Genomic DNA, 17192 nt, shown 5'->3' on the forward strand with positions numbered 1-17192 from the left:
TGTGTCTGGAGGGAGAAGGCCTCCAGTATATTGTTTACAGACTGAGCTGTGTGCTGTACGCTCTCCAGCCTGTGTGACCACAGGTGCAGTGTACCAGAGACTTTGTTCAAAGTACTATTCTCCTTTGTTTGCCTGCACTACAGGCTGTTTATTTGCACTTTTTACTTTTGCTGGTTTATGTAGTTAATAAACCGCTATGGACATTTACAGGAACATGCCTCCAGTTTGCCTCTCAACGTACCTGAGTGAGTACCATCCCTACAATGTTTAACTGTTTTTGCATTAAAAAAAAAACATGAAAAGTTTGTCAGTGTGTTGTGTATTAAATATGTTGTTGGTTACTAATGTGATGCCATCCTTTTTTTTTTTAAGGTGAGGTTAATTTGACATCTACTCGCACGTCTCCATCCTGTACACGTCTTTTATACTCGCAAGTCTCCGTCCTGAACACGTCTCTTATACTCGCACGTCTCCGTCCTGTACACGTCTCTTATACTCGCACGTCTCCATCCTGTACACGTCTCTTATACTCGCACATCTCCGTCCTGTACACGTCTCTTATACTTGCACATCTCCATCCTGTACATGTCTCTTATACTCACAAGTCTCCATCCTGTACACGTCTCTTATACTCACAAGTCTCCATCCTGTACACGTCTCTTATACTCGCACGTCTCCATCCTGTACACGTCTCTTATACTCGCACGTCTCCATCCTGTACACGTCTCTTATACTCGCACGTCTCCGTCCTGTACACGTCTCTTATACTCGCACGTCTCCATCCTGTACACGTCTCTTATACTCGCACGTCTCCGTCCTGTACACGTCTTATACTCGCACGTCTCCATCCTGTACACATCTCTTATACTCGCACGTCTCCGTCCTGTACACGTCTCTTATACTCGCACATCTCCATCCTGTACACGTCTCTTATACTCGCACGTCTCCATTCTGTACACGTCTCTTATACTCACACGTCTCCATCCTGTACACGTCTCTTATACTCGCACGTCTCCGTCCCGTACACATCTCTTATACTCGCACGTCTCCATCCTGTACACGTCTATTATACTCGCACGTCTCCATCCTGTACACGTCTCTTATACTCGCATGTCTCCGTCCTGTACACATCTCTTATACTCACACGTCTCCGTCCTGTACACATCTCTTATACACGCACGTCTCCGTCCTGTACACGTCTCTTATACTCGCACGTCTCCGTCCTGTACACGTCTCTTATACTCGCACGTCTCCGTCCTGTACACGTCTCTTATACTCGCACGTCTCCGTCCTGTACACGTCTCTTATAATCGCACGTCTCCGTCCTGTACACGTCCCTTATACTCGCACGTCTCCTCCTGTACACGTCTCTTATACTCGCACGTCTCCGTCCTGTACACGTCTGTTATACTCGCACGTCTACGTCCTGTACACATCTTATACTCGCACGTCTCCGTCCTGTAGACGTCTCTTATACTCGCACGTCTCCGTCCTGTACACGTCTCTTATACTCGCACGTCTCCGTCCTGTACACGTCTCTTATACTCGCACGTCTCCGTCCTGTACACGTCTCTTATACTCGCACGTCTCCATCCTGTACACGTCTCTTATACTCGCACGTCTCCGCCCTGTACACGTCTCTTATACTCGCACGTCTCCCTCCTGTACACGTCTCTTATACTCGCATGTCTCCGTACTGTACATGTCTCTTATACTCGCACGTCTCCGTCCTGTACACGTCTCTTATACTCGCATGTCTCCAGGCTGTACACGTCTCTTATACTCGCATGTCTCCAGGCTGTACACGTCTCTTATACTCGCACGTCTCCGTCCTGTACACGTCTCTTATACTCGCACGTCTCCGTCCTGTACACGTCTCTTATACCCGCACGTCTCCGTCCTGTACACGTCTCTTATACTCGCACGTCTCCATCCTGTACGCGTCTCTTATACTCGCACGTCTCCATCCTGTACACGTCTCTTATACTAGCACGTCTCCGTCCTGTACACGTCTCTTATACTTGCACGTCTCTTTCCTGTACACGTCTCTTATACTCGCACGTCTCCATCCTGTACACGTCTCTTATACTCGCACGTCTCCGTCCTGTACACGTCTCTTATACTCGCACGTCTCCATCCTGTACATGTCTCTTATACTCACATGTCTCTTATACTCACACGTCTCCATCCTGTACACGTCTCTTATACTCGAACGTCTCCGTCCCGTACACATCTCTTATACTCGCACGTCTCCATCCTGTACACGTCTATTATACTAGCACGTCTCCATCCTGTACACGTCTCTTATACTCGCATGTCTCCATCCTGTACACGTCTCTTATACTCGCATGTCTCCGTCCTGTACACATCTCTTATACTCACACGTCTCCGTCCTGTACACATGTCTTATACACGCACGTCTCCGTCCTGTACACGTCTCTTATACTCGCAAGTCTCCGTCCTGTACACGTCTCTTATACTCGCACGTCTCCGTCCTGTACACGTCTCTTATACTCGCACGTCTCCGTCCTGTACACGTCTCTTATAATCGCACGTCTCCGTCCTGTACACGTCCCTTATACTCGCACGTCTCCTCCTGTACACGTCTCTTATACTCGCACGTCTCCGTCCTGTACACGTCTCTTATACTCGCACGTCTCCGTCCTGTACACGTCTCTTATACTCGCACGTCTCCGTCCTGTACACGTCTCTTATACTCGCACGTCTCCGTCCTGTACACGTCTCTTATACTCGCACGTCTCCGTCCTGTACACGTCTCTTATACTCGCACGTCTCCGTCCTGTACACGTCTCTTATACTCGCACGTCTCCGTCCTGTAGACGTCTCTTATACTCGCACGTCTCCGTCCTGTACACGTCTCTTATACTCGCACGTCTCCGTCCTGTACACGTCTCTTATACTCGCACGTCTCCGTCCTGTACACGTCTCTTATACTCGCACGTCTCCATCCTGTACACGTCTCTTATACTCGCACGTCTCCGCCCTGTACACGTCTCTTATACTCGCACGTCTCCCTCCTGTACACGTCTCTTATACTCGCATGTCTCCGTACTGTACATGTCTCTTATACTCGCACGTCTCCGTCCTGTACACGTCTCTTATACTCGCATGTCTCCAGGCTGTACACGTCTCTTATACTCGCATGTCTCCAGGCTGTACACGTCTCTTATACTCGCACGTCTCCGTCCTGTACACGTCTCTTATACTCGCACGTCTCCGTCCTGTACACGTCTCTTATACCCGCACGTCTCCGTCCTGTACACGTCTCTTATACTCGCACGTCTCCATCCTGTACGCGTCTCTTATACTCGCACGTCTCCATCCTGTACACGTCTCTTATACTAGCACGTCTCCGTCCTGTACACGTCTCTTATACTTGCACGTCTCTTTCCTGTACACGTCTCTTATACTCGCACGTCTCCATCCTGTACACGTCTCTTATACTCGCACGTCTCCGTCCTGTACACGTCTCTTATACTCGCACGTCTCCATCCTGTACATGTCTCTTATACTCACATGTCTCTTATACTCACACGTCTCCATCCTGTACACGTCTCTTATACTCGAACGTCTCCGTCCCGTACACATCTCTTATACTCGCACGTCTCCATCCTGTACACGTCTATTATACTAGCACGTCTCCATCCTGTACACGTCTCTTATACTCGCATGTCTCCATCCTGTACACGTCTCTTATACTCGCATGTCTCCGTCCTGTACACATCTCTTATACTCACACGTCTCCGTCCTGTACACATGTCTTATACACGCACGTCTCCGTCCTGTACACGTCTCTTATACTCGCAAGTCTCCGTCCTGTACACGTCTCTTATACTCGCACGTCTCCGTCCTGTACACGTCTCTTATACTCGCACGTCTCCGTCCTGTACACGTCTCTTATAATCGCACGTCTCCGTCCTGTACACGTCCCTTATACTCGCACGTCTCCTCCTGTACACGTCTCTTATACTCGCACGTCTCCGTCCTGTACACGTCTCTTATACTCGCACGTCTCCGTCCTGTACACGTCTCTTATACTCGCACGTCTCCGTCCTGTACACGTCTCTTATACTCGCACGTCTCCGTCCTGTACACGTCTCTTATACTCGCACGTCTCCGTCCTGTACACGTCTCTTATACTCGCACGTCTCCCTCCTGTACACGTCTCTTATACTCGCATGTCTCCGTACTGTACACGTCTCTTATACTGGCACGTCTCCGTCCTGTACACGTCTCTTATACTCGCATGTCTCCAGGCTGTACACGTCTCTTATACTCGCATGTCTCCAGGCTGTACACGTCTCTTATACTCGCACGTCTCCGTCCTGTACACGTCTCTTATACTCGCACGTCTCCGTCCTGTACACGTCTCTTATACCCGCACGTCTCCGTCCTGTACACGTCTCTTATACTCGCACGTCTCCATCCTGTACGCGTCTCTTATACTCGCACGTCTCCGTCCTGTACACGTCTCTTATACTCGCACGTCTCCGTCCTGTACACGTCTCTTATACTTGCACGTCTCTTTCCTGTACACGTCTCTTATACTCGCACGTCTCCATCCTGTACACGTCTCTTATACTCGCACGTCTCCGTCCTGTACACGTCTCTTTTACTCGCACGTCTCCATCCTGTACATGTCTCTTATACTCACATGTCTCTTATACTCACACGTCTCCATCCTGTACACGTCTCTTATACTCGAACGTCTCCATCCTGTACATGTCTCTTATACTCGCACGTCTCCGTCCTGTACACGTCTCTTATACTCGCACGTCTCCATCCTGTACATGTCTCTTATACTCACATGTCTCTTATACTCACACGTCTCCATCCTGTACACGTCTCTTATACTCGCACGTCTCCATCCTGTACACGTCTCTTATACTCGCACGTCTCCTTCCTGTACACATCTCTTATACTCGAACGTCTCCATCCTGTACATGTCTCTTATACTCGCACGTCTCCGTCCTGTACACGTCTCTTATACTCACACGTCTCCGTCCTGTACACGTCTCTTATACTCGCACGTCTCCATCCTGTACACGTCTCTTATACTCGCACGTCTCCATCCTGTACACGTCTCTTATACTCGCACGTCTCCATCCTGTACACGTCTCTTATACTCGCACGTCTCCTTCCTGTACACATCTCTTATACTCGCACGTCTCCATCCTGTACATGTCTCTTATACTCGCACGTCTCCGTCCTGTACACGTCTCTTATACTCACACGTCTCCGTCCTGTACACGTCTCTTATACTCGCACGTCTCCGTCCTGTACACGTCTCTTATAATCGCACGTCTCCGTCCTGTACACGTCTCTTATACTCGCACGTCTCCGTCCTGTACACGTCTCTTATACTCGCACGTCTCCGTCCTGTACACGTCTCTTATACTCGCACGTCTTCGTCCCGTACACATCTCTTATACTCGCACGTCTCCATCCTGTACATGTCTCTTATACTCACACGTCTCCATCCTGTACACGTCTCTTATACTCGCACATCTCCGTCCTGTACACGTCTCTTATACTCACACGTCTCCATCCTGTACACGTCTCTTATACTCGCACGTCTCCGTCCCGTACACATCTCTTATACTCGCACGTCTCCATCCTGTACATGTCTCTTATACTCACACGTCTCCCTCCTGTACACGTCTCTTATAATCGCACGTCGCCGTCCTGTACACGTCTCTAATACTCACACGTCTCCGTCCTGTACACGTCTCTTATAATCGCACGTCTCCGTCCTGTACATGTCTCTTATACTCGCACGTCTCCATCCTGTACACGTCTCTTATACTCACACGTCTCCCTCCTGTACACGTCTCTTATAATCGCACGTCTCCGTCCCGTACACATCTCTTATACTCGCACGTCTCCATCCTGTACATGTCTCTTATACTCACACGTCTCCCTCCTGTACACGTCTCTTATAATCGCACGTCGCCGTCCTGTACACGTCTCTAATACTCACACGTCTCCGTCCTGTACACGTCTCTTATAATCGCACGTCTCCGTCCTGTACATGTCTCTAATACTCACACGTCTCCGTCCTGTACACGTCTCTTATAATCGCACGTCTCCGTCCTGTACATGTCTCTAATACTCACACGTCTCCGTCCTGTACACGTCTCTTATAATCGCACGTCTCCGTCCTGTACATGTCTCTAATACTCACACGTCTCCATCCTGTACACGTCTCTTATACTCGCACGTCTCCGTCCCGTACACATCTCTTATACTCGCACGTCTCCATCCTGTACATGTCTCTTATACTCACACGTCTCCCTCCTGTACACGTCTCTTATAATCGCACGTCGCCGTCCTGTACACGTCTCTAATACTCACACGTCTCCGTCCTGTACACGTCTCTTATAATCGCACGTCTCCGTCCTGTACATGTCTCTAATACTCACACGTCTCCGTCCTGTACACGTCTCTTATAATCGCACGTCGCCGTCCTGTACACGTCTCTAATACTCACACGTCTCCATCCTGTACACGTCTCTTATAATCGCACGTCTCCGTCCTGTACACGTCTCTTATACTCACACGTCTCCGTCCTGTACACGTCTCTTATACTCGCACGTCTCCGTCCTGCACACGTCTCTTATACTCGCACGTCTCCGTCCTGTACATGTCTCTTATACTCGCACGTCTCCATCCTGTACACGTCTCTTATACTCACACGTCTCCGTCCTGTACACGTCTCTTATAATCGCACGTCTCCGTCCTGTACACGTCCCTTATACTCGCACGTCTCCTCCTGTACACGTCTCTTATACTCTCACGTCTCCGTCCTGTACACGTCTCTTATACTCGCACGTCTCCATCCTGTACACGTCTCTTATACTCGCACATCTCCGTCCTGTACACGTCTCTTATACTCGCACGTCTCCATCCTGCACATGTCTCTTATACTCACATGTCTCTTATACTCACCCGTCTCCATCCTGTACACGTCACTTATACTCGAACGTCTCCATCCTGTACATGTCTCTTATACTCGCACGTCTCCATCCTGTACACGTCTCTTATACTCGCACGTCTCCGTCCTGTACACGTCTCTTATACTCGCACGTCTCCATCCTGTACATGTCTCTTATACTCGCACGTCTCCGTCCTGTACACGTCTCTTATACTCGCACGTCTCCATCCTGCACATGTCTCTTATACTCACATGTCTCTTATACTCACCCGTCTCCATCCTGTACACGTCTCTTATACTCGCACGTCTCCATCCTGCACATGTCTCTTATACTCACATGTCTCTTATACTCACCCGTCTCCATCCTGTACACGTCACTTATACTCGCACGTCTCCATCCTGTACACGTCTCTTATACTCGCACGTCTCCTTCCTGTACACATCTCTTATACTCGAACGTCTCCATCCTGTACATGTCTCTTATACTCGCACGTCTCCGTCCTGTACACGTCTCTTATACTCACACGTCTCCGTCCTGTACACGTCTCTTATACTCGCACGTCTCCATCCTGTACACGTCTCTTATACTCGCACGTCTCCATCCTGTACACGTCTCTTATACTCGCACGTCTCCTTCCTGTACACATCTCTTATACTCGAACGTCTCCATCCTGTACACGTCTCTTATACTCGCACGTCTCCTCCTGTACACGTCTCTTATACTCGAACGTCTCCATCCTGTACATGTCTCTTATACTCGCACGTCTACGTCCTGTACACGTCTCTTATACTCACACGTCTCCGTCCTGTACACGTCTCTTATACTCGCACGTCTCCGTCCTGTACACGTCTCTTATACTCGCACGTCTCCGTCCTGTACACGTCTCTTATACTCGCACGTCTCCGTCCTGTACACGTCTCTTATACTCGCACGTCTCCGTCCTGTACACGTCTCTTATACTCGCACGTCTCCGTCCTGTACACGTCTCTTATACTCGCACGTCTCCGTCCTGTACACGTCTCTTATACTCGCATGTCTCCGTCCTGTACACGTCTCTTATACTCGCACGTCTCCGTCCTGTACACGTCTCTTATACTCGAACGTCTCCATCCTGTACACGTCTCGTATACTCGCACGTCTCCTTCCTGTACACATCTCTTATACTCGAACGTCTCCATCCTGTACATGTCTCTTATACTCGCATGTCTCCGTCCTGTACACGTCTCTTATACTCGCACGTCTCCGTCCTGTACACGTCTCTTATACTCGCATGTCTCCATCCTGTACACGTCTCTTATACTCGCACGTCTCCATCCTGTACACGTCTCTTATACTCGCACGTCTCTGTCCTGTACACGTCTCTTATACTCGCACGTCTCCTTCCTGTACACATCTCTTATACTCGAACGTCTCCATCCTGTACATGTCTCTTATACTCGCACGTCTCCGTCCTGTACACGTCTCTTATACTCGCACGTCTCCTTCCTGTACACATCTCTTATACTCGAACGTCTCCATCCTGTACATGTCTCTTATACTCGCACGTCTCCGTCCTGTACACGTCTCTTATACTCACACGTCTCCGTCCTGTACACGTCTCTTATACTCGCACGTCTCCGTCCTGTACACGTCTCTTATACTCACACGTCTCCATCCTGTACACGTCTCTTATACTCGCACGTCTCCATCCTGTACACATCTCTTATACTCGCACGTCTCCGTCCTGTACACGTCTCTTATACTCGCACGTCTCCATCCTGTACACGTCTCTTATACTCACAAGTCTCCATCCTGTACACGTCTCTTATACTCGCACGTCTCCATCCTGTACACATCTCTTATACTCGCACGTCTCCGTCCTGTACACGTCTCTTATATTCCTACGTCTCCGTCCTGTACACATCTCTTATACTCGCACGTCTCCATCCTGTGCACGTCTCTTATACTCGCACGTCTCCCTCCTGTACACGTCTCTTATACTCGCACGTCTCCGTCCTGTACACGTCTCTTATATTCGCATGTCTCCGTCCTGTACACGTCTCTTATACTCGCACGTCTCCGTCCTGTACACGTCTCTTATACTCGCACGTCTCCATCCTGTACACGTCTCTTATACTCGCACGTCTCCATCCTGTACACGTCTCTTATACTCGCACGTCTCCGTCCTGTACACGTCTCTTATACTCGAACGTCTCCATCCTGTACACGTCTCTTATACTCACACGTCTCCGTCCTGTACACGTCTCTTATACTCGCACGTCTCCGTCCTGTACACGTCTCTTATACTCACACGTCTCCATCCTGTACACGTCTCTTATACTCGCACGTCTCCATCCTGTACACATCTCTTATACTCGCACGTCTCCATCCTGTACACGTCTCTTATACTCGCACGTCTCCATCCTGTACACATCTCTTATACTCGCACGTCTCCGTCCTGTACACGTCTCTTATATTCCTACGTCTCCGTCCTGTACACATCTCTTATACTCGCACGTCTCCATCCTGTACACGTCTCTTATACTCGCATATCTCCCTCCTGTACACGTCTCTTATACTCGCACGTCTCCGTCCTGTACACGTCTCTTATACTCACACGTCTCCATCCTGTACACGTCTCTTATACTCGCACGTCTCCGTCCTGTACACGTCTCTTATACTCGCACGTCTCCATCCTGTACACGTCTCTTATACTCGCACATCTCCCTCCTGTACACGTCTCTTATACTCACACGTCTCCATCCTGTACACGTCTCTTATACTCACACGTCTCCATCCTGTACACATCTCTTATACTCACATGTCTCTTATACTCGCACGTCTCCTTCCTGTACACGTCTCTTATACTCGCACGTCTCCTCCTGTACACGTCTCTTATACTCGCACGTCTCCTCCTGTACACGTCTCTTATACTCGCACGTCTCCATCCTGTACACGTCTCTTATACTGGCACGTCTCCTCCTGTACACGTCTCTTATACTCGCACGTCTCCGTCCTGTACACGTCTCTTATACTCGAACGTCTCCATCCTGTACATGTCTCTTATACTCGCACGTCTCCGTCCTGTACACGTCTCTTATACTCGCACGTCTCCATCCTGTACACGTCTCTTATACTCACACGTCTCCATCCTGTACACGTCTCTTATACTCACACGTCTCCATCATGTACATGTCTCTTATACTCGCACGTCTCCGTCCTGTACACGTCTCTTATACTCGCACGTCTCCATCCTGTACACGTCTCTTATACTCGCACGTCTCCATCCTGTACACGTCTCTTATACTCGCACATCTCCATCCTGTACACGTCTCTTATACTCGCACGTCTCCATCCTGTACACGTCTCTTATACTCGCACGTCTCCATCCTGTACACGTCTCTTATACTCGCACGTCTCCATCCTGTACACGTCTCTTATACTCGCACATCTCCGTCCTGTACATGTCTTATACTCACACGTCTCCGTCCTGTACACGTCTCTTATACTCGCACGTCTCCGTCCTGTACATGTCTTATACTCGCACGTCTCCATCCTGTACACGTCTCTTATACTCGCACGTCTCCGTCCTGTACATGTCTTATACTCACACGTCTCCGTCCTGTACACGTCTCTTATACTCACACGTCTCCATCCTGTACACGTCTCTTATACTCACACGTCTCCGTCCTGTACACGTCTCTTATACTCACACGTCTCCATCCTGTACACGTCTCTTATACTCATACGTCTCCATCCTGTACACGTCTCTTATACTCACCGTAGTTCCTCTATCCCGCAGTCTGGACTGGAAAGCGCTTCAATCAAGTCACTGAAGTGAGGACCATACAGATGGTTAGCAGACAGGTCAAGTACCTTCAGAGACTTGTTATTCCTTATTCCAGATGCCAACTGTGTGCAGGAAGCTTCTGGAAGATAATTACCAACCAAACTGTAAGAATAAGAAAAAGAGATGTTGGTGACGGGTCCACAAAGTGTTAGTATAAACTCTGTACATTGTGAATGTGGAGAGAAAATGTCCCAACTGTTAGTGAACTCCATAAATGTCAACCAACCACCAGAATGGAGCACATGTGTCACTGTCATTAAGATGTCCCTACAGTGAGATGAAAAATTTACTATGGATTGTGCCAAATTCGTCTGCATGAGGCATGTGGTATAATGGATCTGGCACAACTTGTGGCCCAGGAGAAGCTTCTCTTCTTACACAAATCTAATGACTGTCAAACACATTCAAGAATTATTGTGCCCGTCTATAATATATGAGGTGTAACCAATGTGAGGGGTTTATCTGCGCCCCCTGATCTGTTGTACATGGTACAGAGTAGGATTACACATGGCCACGTCTTCCATTAATGTCTCCTGTCCCTGGTATCATTTCTACATTACATCCGATAAATGTCCCCGATGTGTCTCCATGTGATGCGGCTCCTCCCGGTCTCTGCTCAGACTACATTTAGAGTAGAATAGTAATAATAGCAGAAGACGACCTTTCTTATAGCTCCATTATATGTCAGAGAAGTGATGTGAGGAGACGAGACAGTTAGACAACAGTAGAAACATCACATAACAAGGTGCAGTCAGTAGATTATCTCATAGACAGACATAATAAATATTAAAATCTATGTATAACTTGTCCCACGTCTCCGTACTTACATTAATACCTCTAACCTGCAGTCTGGACTGGACAGAGCCTCCATCAGGTACCTGAAGTTAGGACCATACAGACGGTTATTAGACAGATCAAGTATCTTCAGGGACCGGTTATTCCTTAATACAGAGGCAAACTGGGTACAGGCAGTGTGTAGTAGGTGATTATAACCCAAACTGTAAAAATGAAAAGATGAGGTGGAGGTGGGCACAAAGCGTACGTATAAAATCTGTAGAATGTGAATGTGGGGAGACAATGTCATTACTAAAGGCCACCTCCTACAAGGAAAAAATCCTAAAGGATTTGGGTTTCTAAAAAGGACATTAATGTCCCAAAATTGCTTAAGCATCTTCTCTGTCAAACTCATCTGGGAGGGTCACAAGGGGACTGCTTTTACTCACATCTCCTGGATCCACCACTGGGCATGATTTCTTCCTTTTGCTGACGGTTATCCAAGTTCTTCATCGTGATGATTTGCCATGGCAGTCCAGAGTGCCCTTCTGACGTCATACCCTCAGGCTAGCTCAAAAAGGGATTGCTGCCTGAGTATTCAGGTATTTGGTGCCACGTTAATAGTATCCCCCACGTCTCAACTCTTTACCAAGGTGTCACCTGAGTAATCCTGCCCCAATTCACTCTGCACTGAAGTGCCACCACACAAATTAAACTCCGCTATTCTGTTTCACGTTGCTGTCCCAAGATGCCTCCTATATTTAAAACGTTTTCATTTTTTTCTTTATTTTTTAATCCCTCTAAGGGACTTGATTGCTTATACAATATACAGCATTACTACAGTATTTCAACATATATTGTAATTGACAATCTCCTATTTCACAGGAGATCTAAGATGGTAGCAATGGTTACCTTTATCAGGTCCCTGACTGACTTGATAATCCATTGGCTCCCCGCAATTGTGTAACAGGGAAGGAGGGGGGGGGGAGTTGGGAACCATGGAGCTAGTGAGACTAACAAGTTCTCTTCTGCGCTGGGTCCTGAGTGTGGTGCTGGGTCCTGAGTGTGGTGCGCTCACTGACACACTGGGTGCATGCACGCCAAGTTCCTGCCCCACACTGGGTTATGATGTCATACGGCATAAAAGAAAGTATGTAGTATGGATGGTTGGTGGTGCTAGGACTCAGAGTGGCACTAAGCCATGAAAGACTGGTGCAATATTGCTCACCGCTCCCTAGGCCTTGTATAGCAGTAATGCGGTGGTGTCTGCTGGAAAAAATGCTCATTCCATAGATATGCTTCCCATCATGTACTATTATTATTGTGTATTTGTGTTAGTCTTGGACATCACTGAGTTACCCTGATGTAAATAAATGAACGGTAATTTAATAGAAGATCTACTTCATCTATACATTAGGACTGTAACTGTTGAGTGTGATCACCTTGTATGTGATACACACATTCGTTCTCTTATATCTTTCATCATTATAAATAATTAATTCAGATAATAAATGTCTCCAGTGTTTGCATGTGATGCGGCTCCTCCTGGTCTCAGTGAAGACTCCATATATAATAGTGGAATAGCAATATTAATAGCAGAAGATGACATTTCTTACAACCTCCACATGACAGAGAAGTGATGTGAACAGATGACACAGTCAGACATTGGTGGAGACATCACATAACGAGGTGTTAGTCTCATGGACATAACAATGGTGGGGAGCAGAAAGTCCCTTTATAACTTCTCCCCACACGTCTCTTTTACTTACCGTATTATCTTTAATCTGCAGTCTGGACTGGACAGAGCCTCCACCAGGTCACTGAAGTGAGGACCTTTCAGACGGTTATTATACAGGTCAAGTATCTCCAGGGACCGGTTATTCCTTATTAAAGATGCCAACTGGATGCAGGCTGTGTGTGGCAGACAATTAACACTTAGACTGTAAGAATAAGAAGATGAGATGTGGGTGATGCGTCCAGAGAGTTAGTATGAAATCTGAAGATTGTCAATATGGAAAGTGTCATCACTCACAAGTTGCCTCTTCTAGTGGATGTCAGGACTGCCGGCAGCTATATGTGTCCACTGACACCATGCTCCAGAAATATGAGGGTTGGGTTTGGGTAACAATGTAGGTGAGTTACCATATCAGACACTAGATTATGGGACCGGCACACTGACCATAATTAGGTTTGTCTCAAGACATCTTTATTTTTGTTTCAGATCCAAAAAAAGACTGCATGTATGAGTATACTTTCTTGTGAGCCCAACATTTCCAGTTAGAGACCTTCCATCAGGCAAGAGCAAGTGGTAGGGGACACCAGAATCCATGGTGGAATAAGTGAGACAGTATAGTGTGTACTGTCTCTAAGTCTTAGTCCATGTAGAGGTACAGCCAAAAGGGTGATGTGCAGCACACTGCTTTTTGTATTTGGAAAAATGCAATACAGAAGTTTTGAGGTAAACATGCTAAATACAGAGTTCTGTTCATAGGGCGATCAGCAGCCTGTTTACACTGAGAGATAATCGTGAAACGGGTGTTCTTAAGAAAGTTTATTGTCGATAATCTTACAGAGTAAATGCAGCTTAAATGATCAGCTGTAATGACTGTCTGAGGCCACAGGCTCGAAAAGGCTACCTCGGACAGACTTGGCACAAGCCACTCCGACTGGCAGACTCCAGATGAACCCCTACACCCTTTAACCCCTGTACAGGGACCTGGACTTACAAAGAGGTCCAGCGGATTGCTACCTACGGAAGAGCTGCTGTCCGGAGGTGTGCAGGAATGGTCGCCAAGCAGGCTCAAAGCCGAGAAGTCGTGTAAGGCCACGGCCCAACTTTCAGTACTTGGTCAGTATTTTTTCTTATGAGTGGGAGCCAAAACCAGGTGAGGAACAATCAGAGAAAAGGTAGAATAGAAACAAGTCACCAATTCTGCATTTATCACCCACTCCTGGTTTTGGCTCCCACTCCTGAGAAAAAAATACTGACCGAATACTGACCAAATACTGATAGTGGGGCCGTGGCTTAAAAGGACAAAATCAGGATTCGTAATAATAGTCAGAAAACATAAGCCGAGGTCAAAACAAAAAGAGCAATGAAACAACAAGGAGCTAAACAGATAGGACTGATCCAGAGAAGCACAGGACTATATCTGGCAGCTTCCAGCAGTAAGCCGGAAGCTTTAATAGGGTCAGGTGCTCTCCAACTGGCTGGAGCAGGAAGCTGATAACTCCAGCTGGAAGCACACACACCCATACTGCCAGACTCGATGGCGCTACAAGTCCCAGTCACCCAAATCTAAGTGGCTGGACAGAGCCTGGGCCGACCAGAGCTTCTGATTCCAACGTCTCTTTTGTGACCAGAGCAGCCCGCAGAATGAATACGACGGCGCCTGGTGACAGAAGCAGATCCTGGAGTGGGTCCTGGTGGAGATGTGACATCAGCTCTCCTGGAACGAGCTCCCTGGCTCTACTCATACTGTAGAGGAGCTGTGCTTCCTGGAGTCATCTACAGCGCTTGCATGGTGTGGCTCAGGAAACGAACCTGAGCCAGCTCTACTATATTAATATGTCTATCTCTACCTTTTCTTGAATTACATTACTTCATGCAATTTGTTATAATACTTATTCAAAAAAGTCTTGCGCCATCCAGGAAAAAATCCTAAATGATGGATGGGAGGCAATGCTATTCATCGGTGGTATACTTTTTTTTATGTTTGTTTAACATGACTCCCTGAAGAAGCGTTTGTGAAACGCACGCTGGAGGGTGAGGGTTGGGGATCACAGGGCTTGCTGACATATTTGGTAGTGTTGACAGCTATTTATTTTTAGTTTGGGGGATTCCAATGTTAATTTAATTCTTTATATAATACTATGCACTAGACTGGTGTCTATCTATTGTCCTATATGATGAATTCACTTTGCTTCCCATTCATTATGCATTTTTATAGTATTTATTATCATCAATTTGCACTTTGCGAGCGGTGTCCACCACTGCCGGAGTATTTTTGCTGTTTTTATGTTGCTCATTTTTAAGGCATAACCAACATTTTACAGCTATTGTTCAGGTTGCTATATGTATGGCCTCTTTAAAATGTAATGTAATGTGTAACATACCTGGCGGCGTCCTTGCATAGTGGTCCATCTCCCACTGTGCAAGAGCGCGCACTTGATCTCCAGTCCAGAATGTCTCTCTGGCTTCCCTCCATGCTGTCTGTTTGTGTCTGTTTCTGCTGCTTAAGGGCGGCGCCCGATCACTTCCTGCTTTTTGTACCTGCTGTGGGTCACACCCCTTGTGCGTCCTCAGCCTATTGCTGTCTGTCACCTGGTATTTAACCCAGCTGCCCCAATCAATCCCTGCCTGAGCATTGTGTTTCATTCAGTGTGTGCTTTCACTCTGAAGGTGCCAGGTCCCGTTCTGTGTTCTCTTGTCTGCCTATCCTGGAGGCTGTATTTCCAGGCCTGTCTGAACACGCTCCTAGCCTGTTCCTCCTGCCTTCTAGGGGCCAATTACCTAGACCCGCTCCTGTATCTTGTTTGTCCTGTCTGAACACGCTCCTTGCCTGTTCGTCCCGCCTCTCTGGGGGCCGTATTCCCAGACCCGCTCCTGTATTCCGCTGCAGTGTCGGTCTCCTCCGTACACTCAGTTCCAGTCTGAACTCTCTCCTATCTTTTACCTGTTTTTTCTCTATGTCCGTTCCTTTCCTTTTTCTGCAGAGTCTGAACTCGTACCTAACTCCTGCTTGTTGTCTCTGTACTCCCGTTTGTGAGTTTGTAGTCCACTCGCTACTTCTCTGCAAGTACCCTGTGGGTATCTGGCTCTGCCTTTCCCGTCCTGTCTGTTCCGTGTAAACAGAGCCCTGTCCCCCCTGCTCTGCCTTGCTCACCGCTCCGGCGGTTCTAGCCTGCTCTGCCTTGCTCACTGCTCTGGCAGCCTTGCTCCGCTCTGACCCTTTTGCTCGCTGCTGCGGCAGCCTTGCTCCGCTCTGACCCTTTTGCTCGCTGCTCCGGCAGCCTTGCTCCGCTCTGACCCTTTTGCTCACTGCTCCGGCAGTCTTGCTCTACTCTTGCTCACCGCTCCAGGCGGCCTCGTCCTGCTCTGCTCTTGCTCACCGCTCCAGGCGGCCTCGTCCTGCTCTGCTCTTGCTCACCGCTCCAGGCGGCCTCGTCCTGCTCTGCTGTTGCTCACCGCTCCAGGCGGCCTCGTCCTGCTCTGCTCTTGCTCACCGCTCCAGGCGGTCTCGTCCTGCTCTGCTCTTGCTCACCGCTCCAGGCGGTCTCGTCCTGCTCTGCTCTTGCTCACCGCTCCAGGCGGTCTCGTCCTGCTCTGCTCTTGCTCACCGCTCCAGGCGGTCTCGTCCTGCTCTGCTCTTGCTCACCGCTCCGGGCGGTCTCGTCCTGCTCTGCTCTTGCTCACCGCTCTGGGCGGTCTCGTCCTGCTCTGCTCTTGCTCACCGCTCCGGGCGGTCTCGGCCTGCTCTGCTCTTGCTCACCGCTCCGGGCGGTCTCGTCCTGCTCTGCTCTTGCTCACCGCTCCGGGCGGTCTCGTCCTGCTCTGCTCTTGCTCACCGCTCCGGGCGGTCTCGTCCTGCTCTGCTCTTGCTCACCGCTCCGGGCGGTCTCGTCCTGCTCTG

At 48.6% G+C, this 17192-nt stretch overlaps 1 protein-coding gene across 2 annotated transcripts in view; it reads right to left on the reverse strand.

The window, feature by feature from the left end:
* Window positions 1-17192, reverse strand: part of LOC141153975 (NACHT, LRR and PYD domains-containing protein 12-like) — a 99065-nt gene that overhangs the window by 16135 nt on the left and 65738 nt on the right. Inside the window, exons 9-11 of one of the 2 annotated variants that reach the window (XM_073639306.1) lie at window positions 13329-13499; window positions 11613-11663; window positions 10717-10887 (exon numbers count right to left, since the gene is read on the reverse strand). In XM_073639306.1, coding sequence (XP_073495407.1) covers window positions 10717-10887; window positions 11613-11663; window positions 13329-13499 — 393 coding nt within the window. Of the gene's footprint in view, window positions 1-10716; window positions 10888-11612; window positions 11784-13328; window positions 13500-17192 lie in introns of both variants that reach the window. The other variant, XM_073639305.1, reaches the window with a different exon arrangement.

This window comes from Phyllobates terribilis, unplaced genomic scaffold (assembly GCF_046119375.1).
Source record: "Phyllobates terribilis strain yellow unplaced genomic scaffold, ASM4611937v1 Scaffold_7__3_contigs__length_470593459, whole genome shotgun sequence".
Classification (NCBI taxonomy): domain Eukaryota; kingdom Metazoa; phylum Chordata; class Amphibia; order Anura; family Dendrobatidae; genus Phyllobates; species Phyllobates terribilis.